The 17,917-nt window shown below is 41.1% G+C and overlaps 2 protein-coding genes across 2 annotated transcripts in view; both read right to left on the reverse strand.

Moving 5' to 3' along the window:
• LOC112249274 (mucin-5AC) overlaps positions 1–8,149 on the reverse strand; it is a 29,336-nt gene extending 21,187 nt beyond the window's left edge. Inside the window, exons 1-10 of the mRNA XM_042320188.1 lie at positions 8,134–8,149; positions 7,772–7,896; positions 7,118–7,297; positions 6,748–6,987; positions 6,511–6,667; positions 6,266–6,394; positions 5,587–5,737; positions 5,427–5,470; positions 5,083–5,334; positions 3,197–4,678 (exon numbers count right to left, since the gene is read on the reverse strand). Coding sequence (XP_042176122.1) covers positions 3,197–4,678; positions 5,083–5,334; positions 5,427–5,470; positions 5,587–5,737; positions 6,266–6,394; positions 6,511–6,667; positions 6,748–6,987; positions 7,118–7,297; positions 7,772–7,896; positions 8,134–8,149 — 2,776 coding nt within the window. The remainder of the gene's footprint in view (positions 1–3,196; positions 4,679–5,082; positions 5,335–5,426; positions 5,471–5,586; positions 5,738–6,265; positions 6,395–6,510; positions 6,668–6,747; positions 6,988–7,117; positions 7,298–7,771; positions 7,897–8,133) is intronic.
• LOC112249593 (mucin-5AC-like) lies at positions 8,119–17,430 on the reverse strand. Its single transcript, XM_042321111.1, has 21 exons — positions 17,311–17,430; positions 16,944–17,006; positions 15,648–15,909; positions 15,254–15,368; positions 14,879–14,969; positions 14,675–14,781; positions 13,222–13,438; positions 13,001–13,126; positions 12,592–12,709; positions 12,355–12,493; positions 11,740–11,850; positions 11,530–11,599; positions 11,174–11,311; positions 10,906–11,070; positions 10,702–10,796; positions 10,346–10,472; positions 9,982–10,237; positions 9,756–9,808; positions 9,374–9,474; positions 8,415–8,566; positions 8,119–8,338 (listed from the first exon to the last, which is right to left on the reverse strand). The coding sequence occupies exons 1-21, from the start codon at positions 17,390–17,392 to the stop codon at positions 8,170–8,172; spliced, it is 2,757 nt and encodes a 918-aa protein (XP_042177045.1). The 5' UTR covers positions 17,393–17,430; the 3' UTR covers positions 8,119–8,169.
• Between the last annotated feature and the right edge of the window lie 487 nt (positions 17,431–17,917).

The following is a 17,917-nucleotide window of genomic DNA, read 5'->3' on the forward strand; positions in this document are numbered from 1 at the left end:
TGGAGCTGAGCAAATGTGATAACCACTAGCAATGATGTTCTTAATGGATTCATTATCTCCACCTTCAGAGCCAGAGGTTGGCTGACCAAGGTTGATCCAGTCTGACCACACACAACTTTCTTCACCATTGCACTGGGTAGTTGATGCTCCTGTTGAGGTTGATGTAGGAGTAGAGGTTGGAGTTGTAGTAGAAGGCAGAGTTGTTGTTTTTGTGGTAGATGGAGCTGTCGAAGTTAAGATTGTAGTAGTGGGTGCAGGAGTCGTGGTCGACAGAACTGTTGTTGTTGTTGTTGTTGTTGTTGTCGGGATGTGTGTTGTGGGAGGACATTGACAACATTTCACTCGTATCTCGTAATCAAAGCACTTTTGCTGAAGACCTTGCTTATTGTTTTTACAAATCAGTCCAACGGATGGATTGCAAGTCACGTCTTGGCCAAGCTGAGAGATCTGAAGTCCAGGGTATTGTTTTGCTCTACATTCAACTGCCTCTGGAGCTGAGCAAATGTGATAACCACTAGCAATGATGTTCTTAATGGATTCATTATCTCCACCTTCAGAGCCAGAGGTTGGCTGACCAAGGTTGATCCAGTCTGACCACACACAACTTTCTTCACCATTGCACTGGGTAGTTGATGCTCCTGTTGAGGTTGATGTAGGAGTAGAGGTTGGAGTTGTAGTAGAAGGCAGAGTTGTTGTTTTTGTGGTAGATGGAGCTGTCGAAGTTAAGATTGTAGTAGTGGGTGCAGGAGTCGTGGTCGACAGAACTGTTGTTGTTGTTGTTGTTGTTGTCGGGATGTGTGTTGTGGGAGGACATTGACAACATTTCACTCGTATCTCGTAATCAAAGCACTTTTGCTGAAGACCTTGCTTATTGTTTTTACAAATCAGTCCAACGGATGGATTGCAAGTCACGTCTTGGCCAAGCTGAGAGATCTGAAGTCCAGGGTATTGTTTTGCTCTACATTCAACTGCCTCTGGAGCTGAGCAAATGTGATAACCACTAGCAATGATGTTCTTAATGGATTCATTATCTCCACCTTCAGAGCCAGAGGTTGGCTGACCAAGGTTGATCCAGTCTGACCACACACAACTTTCTTCACCATTGCACTGGGTAGTTGATGCTCCTGTTGAGGTTGATGTAGGAGTAGAGGTTGGAGTTGTAGTAGAAGGCAGAGTTGTTGTTTTTGTGGTAGATGGAGCTGTCGAAGTTAAGATTGTAGTAGTGGGTGCAGGAGTCGTGGTCGACAGAACTGTTGTTGTTGTTGTTGTTGTTGTCGGGATGTGTGTTGTGGGAGGACATTGACAACATTTCACTCGTATCTCGTAATCAAAGCACTTTTGCTGAAGACCTTGCTCATTGTTTTTACAAATCAGTCCAACGGATGGATTGCAAGTCACGTCTTGGCCAAGCTGAGAGATCTGAAGTCCAGGGTATTGTTTTGCTCTACATTCAACTGCCTCTGGAGCTGAGCAAATGTGATAACCACTAGCAATGATGTTCTTAATGGATTCATTATCTCCACCTTCAGAGCCAGAGGTTGGCTGACCAAGGTTGATCCAGTCTGACCACACACAACTTTCTTCACCATTGCACTGGGTAGTTGATGCTTCTGTTGAGGTTGATGTAGGAGTAGAGGTTGGAGTTGTAGTAGAAGGCAGAGTTGTTGTTTTTGTGGTAGATGGAGCTGTCGAAGTTAAGATTGTAGTAGTGGGTGCAGGAGTCGTGGTCGACAGAACTGTTGTTGTTGTTGTTGTTGTTGTCGGGATGTGTGTTGTGGGAGGACATTGACAACATTTCACTCGTATCTCGTAATCGAAGCACTTTTGCTGAAGACCTTGCTCATTGTTTTTACAAATCAGTCCAACGGATGGATTGCAAGTCACGTCTTGGCCAAGCTGAGAGATCTGAAGTCCAGGGTATTGTTTTGCTCTACATTCAACTGCCTCTGGAGCTGAGCAAATGTGATAACCACTAGCAATGATGTTCTTAATGGATTCATTATCTCCACCTTCAGAGCCAGAGGTTGGCTGACCAAGGTTGATCCAGTCTGACCACACACAACTTTCTTCACCATTGCACTGGGTAGTTGATGCTTCTGTTGAGGTTGATGTAGGAGTAGAGGTTGGAGTTGTAGTAGAAGGCAGAGTTGTTGTTTTTGTGGTAGATGGAGCTGTCGAAGTTAAGATTGTAGTAGTGGGTGCAGGAGTCGTGGTCGACAGAACTGTTGTTGTTGTTGTTGTTGTTGTCGGGATGTGTGTTGTGGGAGGACATTGACAACATTTCACTCGTATCTCGTAATCGAAGCACTTTTGCTGAAGACCTTGCTCATTGTTTTTACAAATCAGTCCAACGGATGGATTGCAAGTCACGTCTTGGCCAAGCTGAGAGATCTGAAGTCCAGGGTATTGTTTTGCTCTACATTCAACTGCCTCTGGAGCTGAGCAAATGTGATAACCACTAGCAATGATGTTCTTAATGGATTCATTATCTCCACCTTCAGAGCCAGAGGTTGGCTGACCAAGGTTGATCCAGTCTGACCACACACAACTTTCTTCACCATTGCACTGGGTAGTTGATGCTCCTGTTGAGGTTGATGTAGGAGTAGAGGTTGGAGTTGTAGTAGAAGGCAGAGTTGTTGTTTTTGTGGTAGATGGAGCTGTCGAAGTTAAGATTGTAGTAGTGGGTGCAGGAGTCGTGGTCGACAGAACTGTTGTTGTTGTTGTTGTTGTTGTTGTCGGGATGTGTGTTGTGGGAGGACATTGACAACATTTCACTCGTATCTCGTAATCGAAGCACTTTTGCTGAAGACCTTGCTATTGTTTTTACAAATCAGTCCAACGGATGGATTGCAAGTCACGTCTTGGCCAAGCTGAGAGATCTGAAGTCCAGGGTATTGTTTTGCTCTACATTCAACTGCCTCTGGAGCTGAGCAAATGTGATAACCACTAGCAATGATGTTCTTAATGGATTCATTATCTCCACCTTCAGAGCCAGAGGTTGGCTGACCAAGGTTGATCCAGTCTGACCACACACAACTTTCTTCACCATTGCACTGGGTAGTTGATGCTCCTGTTGAGGTTGATGTAGGAGTAGAGGTTGGAGTTGTAGTAGAAGGCAGAGTTGTTGTTTTTGTGGTAGATGGAGCTGTCGAAGTTAAGATTGTAGTAGTGGGTGCAGGAGTCGTGGTCGACAGAACTGTTGTTGTTGTTGTTGTTGTTGTTGTCGGGATGTGTGTTGTGGGAGGACATTGACAACATTTCACTCGTATCTCGTAATCGAAGCACTTTTGCTGAAGACCTTGCTCATTGTTTTTACAAATCAGTCCAACGGATGGATTGCAAGTCACGTCTTGGCCAAGCTGAGAGATCTGAAGTCCAGGGTATTGTTTTGCTCTACATTCAACTGCCTCTGGAGCTGAGCAAATGTGATAACCACTAGCAATGATGTTCTTAATGGATTCATTATCTCCACCTTCAGAGCCAGAGGTTGGCTGACCAAGGTTGATCCAGTCTGACCACACACAACTTTCTTCACCATTGCACTGGGTAGTTGATGCTCCTGTTGAGGTTGATGTAGGAGTAGAGGTTGGAGTTGTAGTAGAAGGCAGAGTTGTTGTTTTTGTGGTAGATGGAGCTGTCGAAGTTAAGATTGTAGTAGTGGGTGTAGGAGTCGTGGTCGAAGGAATTGTTGTTGATGTGGTAGCTGGTTCAGGCGATGTCAAGATCGTAGTAGTGGGTGTTGTTGTGGTGGTTGGAGGTGTAGTTGTGGTCAGAGGTTGAGTTGAGGTTGGAGGAGTAGTGATTGTCATTGGTTTACTTGTTATTGTAGTTAATGTGGATGTTGACATTATTGTAGTTGTGACAGTAGGTGTAGTTGTAGATTCTTGCGTTGTAGTGTGACATTTCACAGTCTTACAACATTTTACCTTAATTTCATAGTCAAGGCATATTGGAGGAATACCTTGATCTTTGTTCTGGCATATTAATCCAACCTTTGTATTACATTCTACCTTCTGTCCTAATTCAGACATTGGGACCCCTGGATATCGCACTGCTTGGCATATGACATCCACTGGTTTTTCACAAATATGTTTTCCAGATTCTAGAATCTTTTTAATTGATTCATTGTCGCCACCCCCAGGACCAAATTGAGGATAGTCCACATTATACCAAGGTGACCACTCACAAACTGTGCAGGTAGGGGTTTTTGTATTCAACGTGGTTGTTGATATAGTGGAGGAGGTTGCTGTTGTAGTTGTTGTTGTCGTCGTAACAGGTGGTCTTGTAGTTGTTGGTGAAATGGTTGTAGGCTTAGATGTGCAAAGATCTTCATCACAGCAGAGGACTCGGACTTGGTAGTTAAAGCACAGTGGGAATGGGCCTGACTGGTCTTCATTTCTGCAAGTCAACCCTTCTGCTACATTACACTGCACCACTTGGCCTACTTGGCTTATGCTAACATTTGGGTACTTCTCGGCTCTGCATTGGATCTTGCTTGGCTTCTCACATATATCGTGTCCCTCTGCTCTTATGTTGTTGTAGGTTTCAGAGTCTCCTCCTGGAGTTCCAAGTGTAGGGAATGTGGTATCAAACCACTGTGACCACACACATGGATATCCACATGTAGTAGTAAAGGTTGTTGGAGACACTGTTGTCTCTGTTGAAGATGTGGCTGGCTCTATAGAATCAGGGATTACATTACAGTTAGTCAGTTAAATACAAAAATATAAAAATATATTTTTTTCTTTTAGATTGGTGGTAATGTAACACAATCTAAGGAAGGTACCTAGTTAGCAATGTCTTCAGCCATTCTGATCATAAGAGATACTTGCTGTAGTGTTCACACTTCATATGCAACAATGGTGGCCGGTGGAACGTTAAACATTGAGGACGGGCTCATAGTAATAACTGGAATGGAATAAATGGAATGGTCTCAAACACAAACACCTGATTTCCTTGTGTTTGACACCATTCCATTTACTCTTTCCCACTCATTATTATGAGCCGTCCTCCCCTCATCAGCCTACTCTGATATATAACCAAGTCATACTAGTCACTAAAGCCTCCGTTTCAGGTACCCACCAGTTGGCGTTGGTGTTGAGAAAGTGAAAACATTTGTTGTCACTGTAGAGAATGATGTAGATGTAGGAACATTTGTAGATGGATGAGATGGAATAGAAGTTGTTGGAGTTGTAGTTGAACATGGGTACATGTCCCGGTGAATGGTTCCATTCTTCCCACAAACTGCTGTCATACAGCTGCTATGTCCATCCGTTGTATCGTATATGATATGCCCATAGGGGTATTTGTTCCCATTGTAGGTGCAAGTGCAAGCTGAAATGATAAGATATATTTTAGGGTACTGGAAGGTTGAAAACATTATTACTGTGTTTTCGTTTTTGTTTTTTTGAGGGATGCATTCATACCTTGTACATCGTATTTGCAGTCCACTGTCACTGAATTACAATAGCTTTGGAAAAAGAAATATTTACAATTCTAATTAGTTTCATTCTCGACATTCAAACAAAGTTAGGATGTTCTCAAGTTTAGCCAAGACCGAGATTCTCTGTATTACTAAAGACATACCATGTCTGGCAGTTTTCTGTGGTCGGTACTTTTTCTCCATTATTGTAGTGTTTTCCATCTCTGCCATAGCAGCCACACTGCTCCTTCTCCACACACTTCATTATATCTTCATCAAAGAAGGGTTGAGCAGGAGGACATTTTGGATAGCAACCTAAAGAAGAAGAAAAATATTCAAATATTAATGATCAAAAAGCTATTGATTGATAGAGGTAATTTAAAGCTAGAATCTTTTGTTGCTACAGCCATTTTTGTTTTTACCTATAAATGAATAATACATACCCATTCATTCTTGAAGAATATAACTTAGAAATGCCTACTGAGCTTAGTTCAACTGTCGTACCCCATAAGAACCCGAAATACACGTTTGTTTTACCACAATGTTTGTAAACAATACAAATTAAGTCAAACACTGTGTAGCCTCAAAACATGGTTAAAACAATCATTTTTACATCATGAATTTATATCATGAAAGCCCTTGCATCCATAGCCCTGTATGAATTTGAGAATGGTTACAATTCTCCTGGGCCTTCCCTCAGCTTTTTACCTAAACAGAGGCGGGGTGGCAACTTTTTTATTGTTTCATTTAAGGACTCTAGCTTCAACATTAAATAAATACTAAGTACCTGTTATGAAAAATTGTTGTTGCCGAAAATAGATCCTAAATGAATGTCTACTGTACCTTCAAGAGGTGGTATCTGAGTTGAGCAGCTCCCGGAGGGATTCCTGCAGGTCTTCATACACTGAGCTCCACAGGCCTTGTAGTGCCACTCACATTCTCCAGGGGGGTTGTAGTAATCACAGAACAGTGCTGTATGTGGTGGACAAAAGCTCTCTGTAAGTATTATCTTCAATTCGGTTTAAACTGACTGGATTAAGCCTGTTTTTATGTCAGCACTTAAATGAATGGAACATTTAGAAACTCACGGCAGATTTGTGGGCTTCTCCAGGCTATGCAGGCTCCAGCCTCATTACAGGCCTCTGCATAAGCTGCCACAGCGGTACAGAAACACTCACAGTCTCCACCACTGTCGCAAGCACACGAGTCTGTCACACACGCATCATAGAAAGAAGAGGGGTCCACCTAATTGGAGAACATCATTTAGTCAACATGATCATATCAAATTCCAAAACATTCAGTGAACGACTAAAGTCTAAACCTACTTTAGAATGGCAGTCTGTGAAAACTTTGCTCTGTATGATGCTGCACTGCTTCTGTGACCAAGACTGCCTGTAAGGGTTGGCAGTACAGGGGCTCCTTTTGCTCTTTGCATCGGGGCAGCTTGCAGAGACTTTCCAGCTGTTTCCAAAGTCTAGAGGGTTGACAACTACTGCCTGGCTTCTGGTAGTGAAGTCATTGTTTGCATTGCCATCATAGTTTCCACACAGACCACAGACATGTCCCTGAAGAGGACATAGCATTAGATTCAGTTGAGTGATAAAAAGTCATAACAGACTTGTGAATATCAGTTGATGGAATACTAGAAACATATTTTAATATCTAATTTGTCATCCAATCAAAGTTTAAATGTACCTTGAACTGTGGGTTAAGTTTGATGAACATGCTTGTTTTCCTGTCCCACATGAGAATCAAACCATTATTGGCTTCAATCACAAGGTAGATGCCCATTGTACGAATCTGGTAAGGAACCACCTCCCCTGTATTTCTCTCAATGACTTGGTAGTTCCCTTCTGTCAGGATTAATTCATTGTTCTGAAAGAGATTTTAAAAAAAATCAATTTATCTAATTACTGATTGTTATAATGTATGCTATAATGTTTTTTTTTTGCCTAGCCTCATGAAGCTTTGATGTGTGTATTTTGTAACGTATGCTTTATATCATGTATGTATGTATGTATGTATGTATGTATGTATGTATGTATGTATGTATGTATGTATGTATGTATGTATGTATGTATGTATGTATGTATGTATGTATGTATGTATGTATGTATGTATGTATGTATGTATGTATGTATGTATGTATGTATGTATGTATGTATGTATGTATGTGTGTGTGTGTGTGTGTGTGTGTGTGTGTGTGTGTGTGTGTGTGTGTGTGTGTGTGTGTGTGTGTGTGTGTGTGTGTGTGTGTGTGTGTGATGTATGTATGTATGTATGACTGAAAAGTAGTAGTATTGGCTTCAGTAATGGTATGTGCCAGGCATGAAGCAGGAATCTAGTTACCCCCAGGAAGAGCTTGATGGCCTTGGAGCAGGTGGTGCCTGTTGTTCCACAGGGAATGTTCTCAGTGATGACTCTGAAGCTGCCATTGGCATTGTTGTTTCCACAGTAGTCCTGTTTAAGGTAGACTCAATTTCAGTCATAAATGTAACAACAGTCAACACAGTATTATGGTGGATGGTATATTATCTCCAACCACACATGCGGTAAGTCAATCAATGAAATAATGAAAATATTAATCTCGTTGGGAATGCTACAGCAACATCTACAAAGCAACAGCAGATCATGGCCAAACAGTTTCAAATATTGCTTTCAGACTCCCCAGAAACACCTACAGTATATACCTTAAAACAATTAACACAAACCCTTATTGTTCAGCATGTAATATTGGTGATGATCACTTAGACTATCAAGAAACCCTGCAAGCATACCTTTGTAAGTGTGTATTCACAGTCTCCTTCGAAAGTGAATCGTTTCCCGTCAAAAGTAATGTAGTGTCCATCTCCATAAATGGCACAGGTTCCATGGCACAGGTTAGTTGTGCACTGCCATTTTCTGTCTTTACAAGTGCTGAAAGTGGCAAAAACAGATATCAGACTGAAGTCTTAATTGGTCTAAAACCCCAAATAAGGCAAGATGAGCTTACCAGGTATTGCAGTCGACCTTGATGCTGTCTCCTGGTTGGTAAGTAGCTGCATTGTGAGAACAAGGACAAAGGTCTGGCTTGATGCAGCCTCCTTTTCCATCGGATACCAGTCCAGGGGGACACATACAGCCTGATATGCACTCTGTGCTGATCTGTAAAGTGAAAATGATTGATTTGAAAATCTGTTGTGTAAAAATGGTGTTAGAAACTCACGGCAGATTTGTGGGCTTCTCCAGGTTATGCATGAATGAGTGAAGAGTCTGGTGGACCAAAAGGTCAAACTTGGCCTTCGTTAGCCATTAGTCAATACAGAGAGACCAGGAGAAACTCCCAGCGCATAGGTATTGGCTTATTCTACCTTAAGAGTCATCTCCCACAAAACCTTCCCAATAACCCTCCCCCATACACTAGCACACCACAAGCACAGAACCAAGCCTCGCAGTCGTGTGATTCGCTCAAATTAAATGATGACAAATACTTTACTCAATAAGGAAACGCCCATAGAATTATATGATCACTCCCACTAAGGACAAAATTGAATCATTGATGTACCAGCCTTATATACGCTGTGCACAATGGCTTGGAGACTATGTTAACTTTACCAATATATAAAAAACTGAAAGTTTATATTTTACACTTGATTTTTATTCACAATCCTTTGGGCATTAGATACACTGAGTGTAGAAACAATAAGAACACCTGCTCTTTCCATAACATAGACTGACCAGGGGAATCCAGCTGAAAGCATTGATCCCTTATGGATGTCAATTGTTAAATCCACTTCAATAAGTGTAGACGAAGAGCAGGAGACAGGTTAAAGAAGGATTTTCAAGCCATTAGACAAATTGAGATGGATTGTGTATCAATATCAATATTAGGAAAGTGTTCTTAATGTTTTGTACACAGGTGTATATCCACTGTGCGAAATGGCCTGGAGACGAAGTAAACAGGGGACTTACACAGGCCATATCCAGAATATTGCAGCTCTTCTGACACTCTAACCCTCTCACTCCTGGGCTTGCATTGGAGCAGTTGATGAAAACCATTGGTGCAACACATGCTGTGGAAATAAAGGGAATTAATGTGTCATGACTCTGTTGTGTCTTTCACAAAATCAATATCCTCTGTAAAGTGTGTACTAGGATGGAGAGATGATAATTCAACATGCACATAGCCTGGTTCTGTTGCAAATAGCATACTGCTACCACACACCACATGTGTATATAAGATTTGACAGAGTGCCATTAAAATAATATACTTATTTCAAATTCAGTGTTGCCTGGCACAGTACAATATCTCAAAATTGTGAGATGTTTTGACATTTTATATACATTAACTTACATGGATGATCAGGTGAATCTCCAATACAATGGAGTTTGCCCTCCTTGCAGGTGCTGAAATAAAATAATGTTAATGGTACTTGAATGTCCCTATGCACACTGCAGGAAAGCAAGGTCCAAGGCCCTTGGTTCATAAAGTCTAAAAAATATGCCTTTAAAATAAAATGTGTAGTGAATTACATTGATATACAGCTTGAGTATAGGTAGGTAAATAACTCGGTCCATACCACATGGTTCCATCCTTGCTGATGACCTCTCCAGGGGACACCACTGAGCCCTTGTAATAACAAGGGCAGCTGGCTGGTGGAACACACTTGCCCTCATCATCCAGGTAGGTTCCCTCAGAACAGACACACCCATCCACAGGCTCAAAGGTGATTGAACAGGTAAAGTCAGAGTCGCTATAGCAGCGGCAGGAGCGATCACTGATTTCCATGCTGTAGCTGTAGACCATGGTGCTAGGGCACGAGGTGGAGTATTTGTCTGGGGATGGCAACAATTAGTGTTTGGTGTAAATATTTAGCATATTTCTATCTTATTCTTCCACAATTGACACATCTTCTTAGGTATTACTGTGTGATTGTCACTCACTGCAGATAGTGTCTCTCCAGCCAGAGAGCTGGATACCCTCGGCAGCACAAGCGTGGACATAAGAGGAGACGGCAGCACACATGCAGTCCTCACTCTTCTCACAGTTACAGCTGTCATACATGCAGTTCTGAATAGAAAACCACAGTCAGAACAGCATCCATATTATACTGTACAATAGTTTTAATTAATTGTGTGTGCATAATATGCACGAACACTGTGCAGAAAACAATATTTAACAGCAAGCAAAATGATTCTCAATTGCCCCATAACAACTGTAATCACATGATACATACATTTGTGTATTAGCTATGCTCATGAAATATTCAGAAATGAATAGTATGGTGATGGGGTCTCACATCTTTGTACATGTCTGGGCTTATCGCTGCGTGGCATGGAGCAAACAACCCTTTAGGATCAGCCAGCTGAGAGCACCAGTGCTGGGCATATTTCTCTGAAAAAGTGAAAAAATAAACCACAGTTAGGCCAACTTTAAGAAACACTTGCACCATTGTCCATAACAATTAAAACAGACATGGAAAGGTGATAAACCATGCAGATACCATTGTCAAGACTTAAACTGCAGGGGCTTTCAAAGCTACTCTTGATGTCTGGGCAGCTGGCTCGTGTTTTCCAGGTGTTTGCAAAACCAATGGCTGTGCCCTCAGTCACTCCGCTCAGGACCTTGAAATCATCTCCTTGGTTATTGTTGAAGTTTCCACAAAGACCTGTAGGGTGAACATGTATTTTTATACAGGGAAAATAAATCATTCCCAGAACATGAACATCTCAGTGGACTCTGGTGGTTGGTCAACGGATGATGAGACATACCGCAAGTTCTCTGCTGCCAAACGGTGCTTGCAGCAATATAGACCTGCATGATTGGTGAGAGTTGGATTTCCAACTGGAGGCCAAAGGTGGTCTGGACGATGATGAAAAATGAGGAGGCTCTGAAAATAGTTACTCCAGCTATAAGGAACAAAGGGAAGAGGAAGGAGTAAGATGCTGCATTAAAATATATGTGTCAGTGTTGAATGATAAAGCTGCATCACCATCACAACATTCCCATGTATCATTATGTATTCCCCATACAATGATGTGCTATAACTGTAGGACACAAGTTTCATGTATGCCTAGTCATGACTACATTGATTGTACTGTATGTTTATTGTGCAACTGTAACTTACCAACAGAAAAGGGCAGCTGAGAATAGATTCCATTTACAAAGGCTTTTCCATTGGGTTGTATGTTGATCACCTGCATAGAGGGTCATTGTTTAACCATATGCTTATTCATGATATTCAAATTATACATTAAAGTCTAAAACCTAACAACATTACGGGAAAAACATCTACTGCGGTCAAAGGCTGAGACCATGTCAGTCAAAGAATACTTACAGTGGCTCCTTCTGAGAGGGACAGGATAACAGCCTTTAGACAAGTCTCACTGTCAGAAAGCCCACACTGCACCAGATCACCCAGTACAGTGAATTGCATCCCATCACAGTCCTGAAAAAAATATGAATACGCTGTTACAAATATTTGCCTTTATAAAAGGAAAAATCAATATCTCAGTGTAAAACAAGAGACAGAGTAAACATGAACAACCCAGATTTCTCCATAGATAAACGTATGAATGCAAGATTAATATTATTGTTCCAACTCTGTTCCTGGAGAGCTACTCTCCTGTAGGTTTTTGCTCCATCCCCAGTTGTAGTTAACCGATTCAGCTCATCAACCAGCTAACTAGTAGAATCAGGTGCCCTAGATTAGGGTTGGAGTGAAAACCTACAGGACGGTAGCTCTCCAGGAACATGGTTGGAGAGCCCTGTTCTATATAGTTTGATTACAATGTTCTTCATAATCCTGGATTTGTTAGAATAAAAGTAAAGAAGCTGGAGACAAAGCTGTAATACAGACATAATAACTACAAAAAAGTTGACAAGTGTTAAGATGTATTATGTGGATGAGATGGATGCACACAGATCTTTGGTGAGGAAACTGCATATGGACCTTGGTCAGAACATAAGAGCAGTCCCCGTGGAAGGTGTAGGCTTTTCCATCATAGGTGTTGATGTGGGATCCTCCCTCCACAGCACATGTGCCAGGACAGTCCTTGTCCACACAGTTCCACTGACCACCAGCACAAGAACTAAGGGCGAAATATAAATTATTCAATGGAACTTACAAATTGTCACTGCTGGAATAACTTTTAGACTCAAGTCAAAATTCTTAGCCTGGTTTTCTTACCAATCTTTACAAGTGCTTGAATAAGTCTCTCCGGGTGCGTAGGTTTTTCCATTGTGGCGGCAGGAGCATTGACTCAAGGCGATACAACCATTCTTGTTGACGTCATCAAAAACGGTTCCTTTGGGTGTCTCCATCCCATCATACTGAGCAGTTTTCTTTTACAAAATCTGTTGATCAACTGGCTTGTTCTTGTGTCAGGAACTAAATACCACATGATTCAGATAGTATACCTGGCCATTACAAAAAACAAACTTGTAATTGCCTTTGTAACGCAACAGACTCCAGTCCACAATATGGAATCAATTGCTTTGCATTCTATCAGTATACAGTCTGCTCCATTCCAATGGATTTTTATTACATCTCTTTGAAGAAGAGGATGTGCAGAGAACGTTTAAATATGTCTGCCTACCTGGAGGACAAAAGCAGCCATCTGAGCAGTGTTCCTCACACAGCTGGCCTCTCTCAGGGTTGGAGCAGGTGTCAACACAGGGGTTTCCACACTCTTGGTACTCCATGTTGAAGGGGCATGTCTTATCTGCAAAGGTAAGGTTATGTCAAAATATGAGTACTCTGTTGCAACCAACCAATGTGCGATTTGAATGTTGATACGGGGAGTAAGGGCATGCTTACAGCAGAACTGTTCAGTCCTCCATTGTTTGGGCTTCCCCCCTGCATGAACACACTGACGGGAGTACTCTGAGATGGTGTTGCACAGGCAGAAGGAGTTGGTGCTGTTATCACAGTGGCACAGGTCAGATACACAGGCCTCAACAAATGAGTCGATGGCCAACAAGTCCTTACAGCTGCTGAAGGCAGGACCGGAGAGCAACTGCTCACAAACTGGTTTCTATCAAACAAAAACAGAGAGATGTTATAATTAGGACATATACAGTGGAGTCTGAAATTATTGACACCCTTGATAAAGAAGAGCAGAAATTACTGTATAAAATAAATGCAAAACAGATTTGGTCAAATATATTATTTTATATTTATACGATTGCTTCTAGAAAGATATTTTGTTTAAAAAGTAAATAAAAATAATCTCAGAAAGCTGGGGTCAAAATTATTGACATCGTTGTTTTCACTATCTTTCAATACCTCACCTTATAAGGAAAACTGCAATAATCCTTTTTTTAAATGTTTTATGAGTTGAAGAAAACATTAGGAGCACAGGAGGTTGGTGGGAACTTGATTGGGGAGGATGGGCTCGTGGTAATGGCTGGAGCAGAATTAGTGGAATGGTATTCCCTTTACTCCGTTCCCGACATTATTACGAGCCGTCTTTCCCTCAGCAGCCTTCACTGTTTAGGATCTTTGATGTCCTTTGTCTGTTCTTATGGACTGCCCTCTTTAATTCAAACCCCAGATTTTCAATGGGTTTCAAAGAGAGACTGAGATGGCCATTGCAAAAAGGGGCTATTTTGCTTCCACTTGTCCAGGGGCTCTTGTAAAAATCAATCATGAACTTTACCCAGTACCTGGACATTTTTGCCAAAACCTTGTTGCCACTGCCACTTGGCCTTCAGTGGATCTTCCAGCAATGCAATAACCCCATGCACACATCAAAATCCCCAAATAAATATATATTTATATATATTTATATAAATCAACTCAGTCTCCAAACTTGACACCCATTGAAAATCTGTGGTTTGAATTGGAGGGCAGTCCATAAGCACAGACAACGAATATCAAGGATTTGGAAGGATTCTCTATGGAGGAATGGTCTAAAATCCCTCCCAATATGTTCACCAACTCATAAAACATTTTAGAAAAAGGCTCAGTCCTATTATTCTCTCAAGGTATTGAAAGGTATTGAAAACAGGGGTGTCAATCATTTTGACCCCTGACTGGAGAGAAAGAAAATATGACTTTAAACAAAATCTCTTTCTCAGAGCAATTGTATTAGTATAAAATAATATATTTTTCAAAGAAATGGAGCATATATACTGTAGCAGTATACAGTATAGTCATTTTTGCTAATCTTTATCAAGGGAGTCAGTCATTTCGGACCCCACTTTAAATGTTGTTAAGTACACAGCAGCCAACATCCTATTCTTATCATAAGCGATAAAGTTTAACCTACCAGATTGGGGCATTTCTGATTTGAAGGCAGTGTGTTTTCAGTACAGCTTTCAGTGGGACCATCCAATTTCCAGAAGTTTCCGAAGTCGACAGCAGACAATTTCATACCTTTGGCATAAAAATAAATCCAATTATTGTTAAATGTCAACTGTATTCCAAATAATAGGCAATGATTGATGTGTTGATAAAGTCAGTGAAAATGTACCATGACTATAGAACTCATCAAATTGCTGAATTGCATTAAAATCTCCACATAGACCACAGGTCTTATTTCTGAATTTGATGTCCATCTCCACCTGAAATAGAAGACCATTAGACATTTTAGGGTGACATTTTACCTCCATAACTGCATAACACTCGACAAAAACGGGAAATGACTGTAACAAAACAAAGATTTAACAGCAGTGACAACCTATTCCTTAAAATAACTTTAGATTAGTACTACCTATAGTCATTCCAAGTGCCTACATTCATTCCAAGTGCCCACCATAGCACAGGCCTTCAAATGTAGACATTGACCACACTGCAAAAACCTAATTCCACAACAGAAATATTCATAAATGCATAATTGTTGTACTACCAAGAAGGATTCATCCTGGTTCCATATGGCTACCAATCCCAGTTTTGCTTTGATCTTGATGTAGGAGGGAGTCTCTTCAATGAGAATACCAGACTGGCTGAATGGTAAGGTGGCACTGGAGGAAGAGGAAGACAAAGCACTAGATTCAACTAGAACTTAGTCAGACCAACCACTTTTACATTAGCTCAATTGACTTCATTTTGAGACATTTTCATTGGTACTTTAAAAACAACATTCTCATCTCTGTCACTGTAATTATGTGCTTGTGCATAATTACACAGTATAAGGTTGAGTCTAATCTGTTAAGTCAACGCGACTGGGACAAAAATATGACATCCAACTACTTGAGCACTGATTTAAAAACAGCTACATGAGAAATTCTTGAGGAACTTACTTATTCCCATTTACAACAACGGAACCCTTGGAAAGCTCCACCACTACACCATCCAGCTTCATGGTGATCTTGCTAATGGTGGGCTGGTTGTCCACCACATGCCGTCTCATCTGGATGTTGAAATCCTCATAACTGCTATGGCACAGTGAGGTCACAACATAGTTGCAGGTGGAGGGGAGCTGAAAGATGTCTCCATCAAAGGTCTTGAAGTGGTAGTTACCCCATGTACTGCAGACTTGGCCATTATGTATAGGACTCACTCCTGGGAAAAAGGAAAACCAATTCAGCTATGATAGCATACAACTCAGCAGGTTTTATCTTTAGATATTTAGAAAGAAATGAATAGGTAACGTAAAACCCTGCCCCTTGTAAAACCTTGCTTTTAACTAGGAGTCCATTGGTTGACTGCTAGATTGGCCTCACTCACTCACCATAAGAGTCTACTGACACACCCGTGTGTCAATCTAATTAACATATTTAAAAAATCCCCACCAAAATCTGTCAGTTTAAGCTGAGGATATCTTTTTTTTTTTGCATGGGCTGTGTCTCAATCCACCGCATCCACATATGTCCACCTTCCGCATCTGAGGTTGAAAGTGGCAAAGCTACAGAGCTGTTTGTCACACCAGGGTACATCCTGAAAATCGGTATTCTCACGAAAACGTCTTTAGCGTCCAAACGATTTTGCCTACTAGCTAATATGACCACTCTATGGTGTCATGGAACTCGTCTTATGTCGGTACCGCCGATGTGCCAACTACTGTCTGTAGCATCTGAACAGTTTGGTCTTCGACCTCCACAAGTGTCACGGGACTCATCTGAAGTTAACAAATACAAATGATTGGAATTATGGAGGTAGTTTTGTGCCAACATAAAAAGGTGGTTAAATATGTGTACAAAAAACACAAATATTTCCTGAGATTTCTTATGTCTCCAGACACTTCAAAACCGTATTCCTTAGGATACATTTTTTGGCATTTACGAATGTGTTATTCAAGGCGTTTCTATGGGATATAGTAGTAAACGCCAAATTCAATATTTGATCAACTAAACAACCAAGATTTTCCAATCTCTATAATGTTTATGAACTTGAACAACAAATGAATAATCTAGTGCTCCTTCACGCTTTTCAAATCAGCTAATCCACAAAACCTGTTGCACTACTTGTTATGACTGTCTCCATCATGGTTATTGTCCTTTCACCATTGTCTGTGGATATGTAAGGCTGCAGTGTTAATCATTGTCATCATCCTCAGGGCTCATGCATCTGTATAGCACATGTATTATGAAGCTTACCTGCAATCTCAGGTATCCTTGACATTGAGGGGATGATGTTAACTGTGGCCTTTGATGTATCCTCTGAAATCAAAGTGTATGTTATTATGTTACATGAATTTTTACTGTAAATCATTATCCTGTATATTTCAAGCTCTGTTATGTAGTTCTCTTGCCAATCCTACATTTACCTGTTCATCAATCATAACCCATGCTTAAAAGGCACATAAAGGCAGGACTGAGCATATTCCCTCATTGTTAGGCTGTCCAATGAGATAAACATTGGAGCTATTATGAGAGCGCTATGACATACAGTAACATACCATTTAGCCCTGTCAACACTAAAGCACAAGGTTTCATGTAAATCAAAATCATGGATTCTACCTACCACTTTGAGAGGCAGTTAAACCAATCGCCAGAGCCATCCATATTAACACCCATGTGGGTGTCTGTGTTGTCCCCATGGTCATCCTCTGGGTAGTGAACACAGGTGGTATGAGAAAGGTACTTGCTTGGATCTTAGCTTTATACCACCTGAGTGAACAGAAGGTCCTTGGTCCTTCTGGATGTGAAGGTGTGGCAGAAGGGCTGGCTCCGTTCCAAGGATTTCATGGCCCTCTCGTACCAATATGAGAGGTTTAAACAGTAGGTGGGTTGGCAGGTAGCCTAGTGGTTTGAGTGTTGGGCCAGTAACTGAAATAATCCCTGAGCTGTCAAGGTAAAAATCTGTCATTCTGCCCCTGAACAGGACAGTTAACCAACTGTTCCCCGGTAGGCCGTCATTGTAAAAAGCAATTTGATCTTAACTGACTTGCCGGTTAAATTGAATAAACTCATTGCACAGAAAAAGGTCAAATAAACAAGTGGTTCCTAGATTTGTTTACCTTGTGATAAAGTTCCAATATTTATCGTGACCAACCAAATAAACCAAACGCATGTGTCAACCTAGTCTTCAGTTGAACCACAACCCAGGAGGATATATCCCTGACCCATCA

The sequence above is a fragment of the Oncorhynchus tshawytscha genome, linkage group LG04 (genome assembly GCF_018296145.1).
Source record: "Oncorhynchus tshawytscha isolate Ot180627B linkage group LG04, Otsh_v2.0, whole genome shotgun sequence".
Classification (NCBI taxonomy): Eukaryota; Metazoa; Chordata; class Actinopteri; order Salmoniformes; family Salmonidae; genus Oncorhynchus; species Oncorhynchus tshawytscha.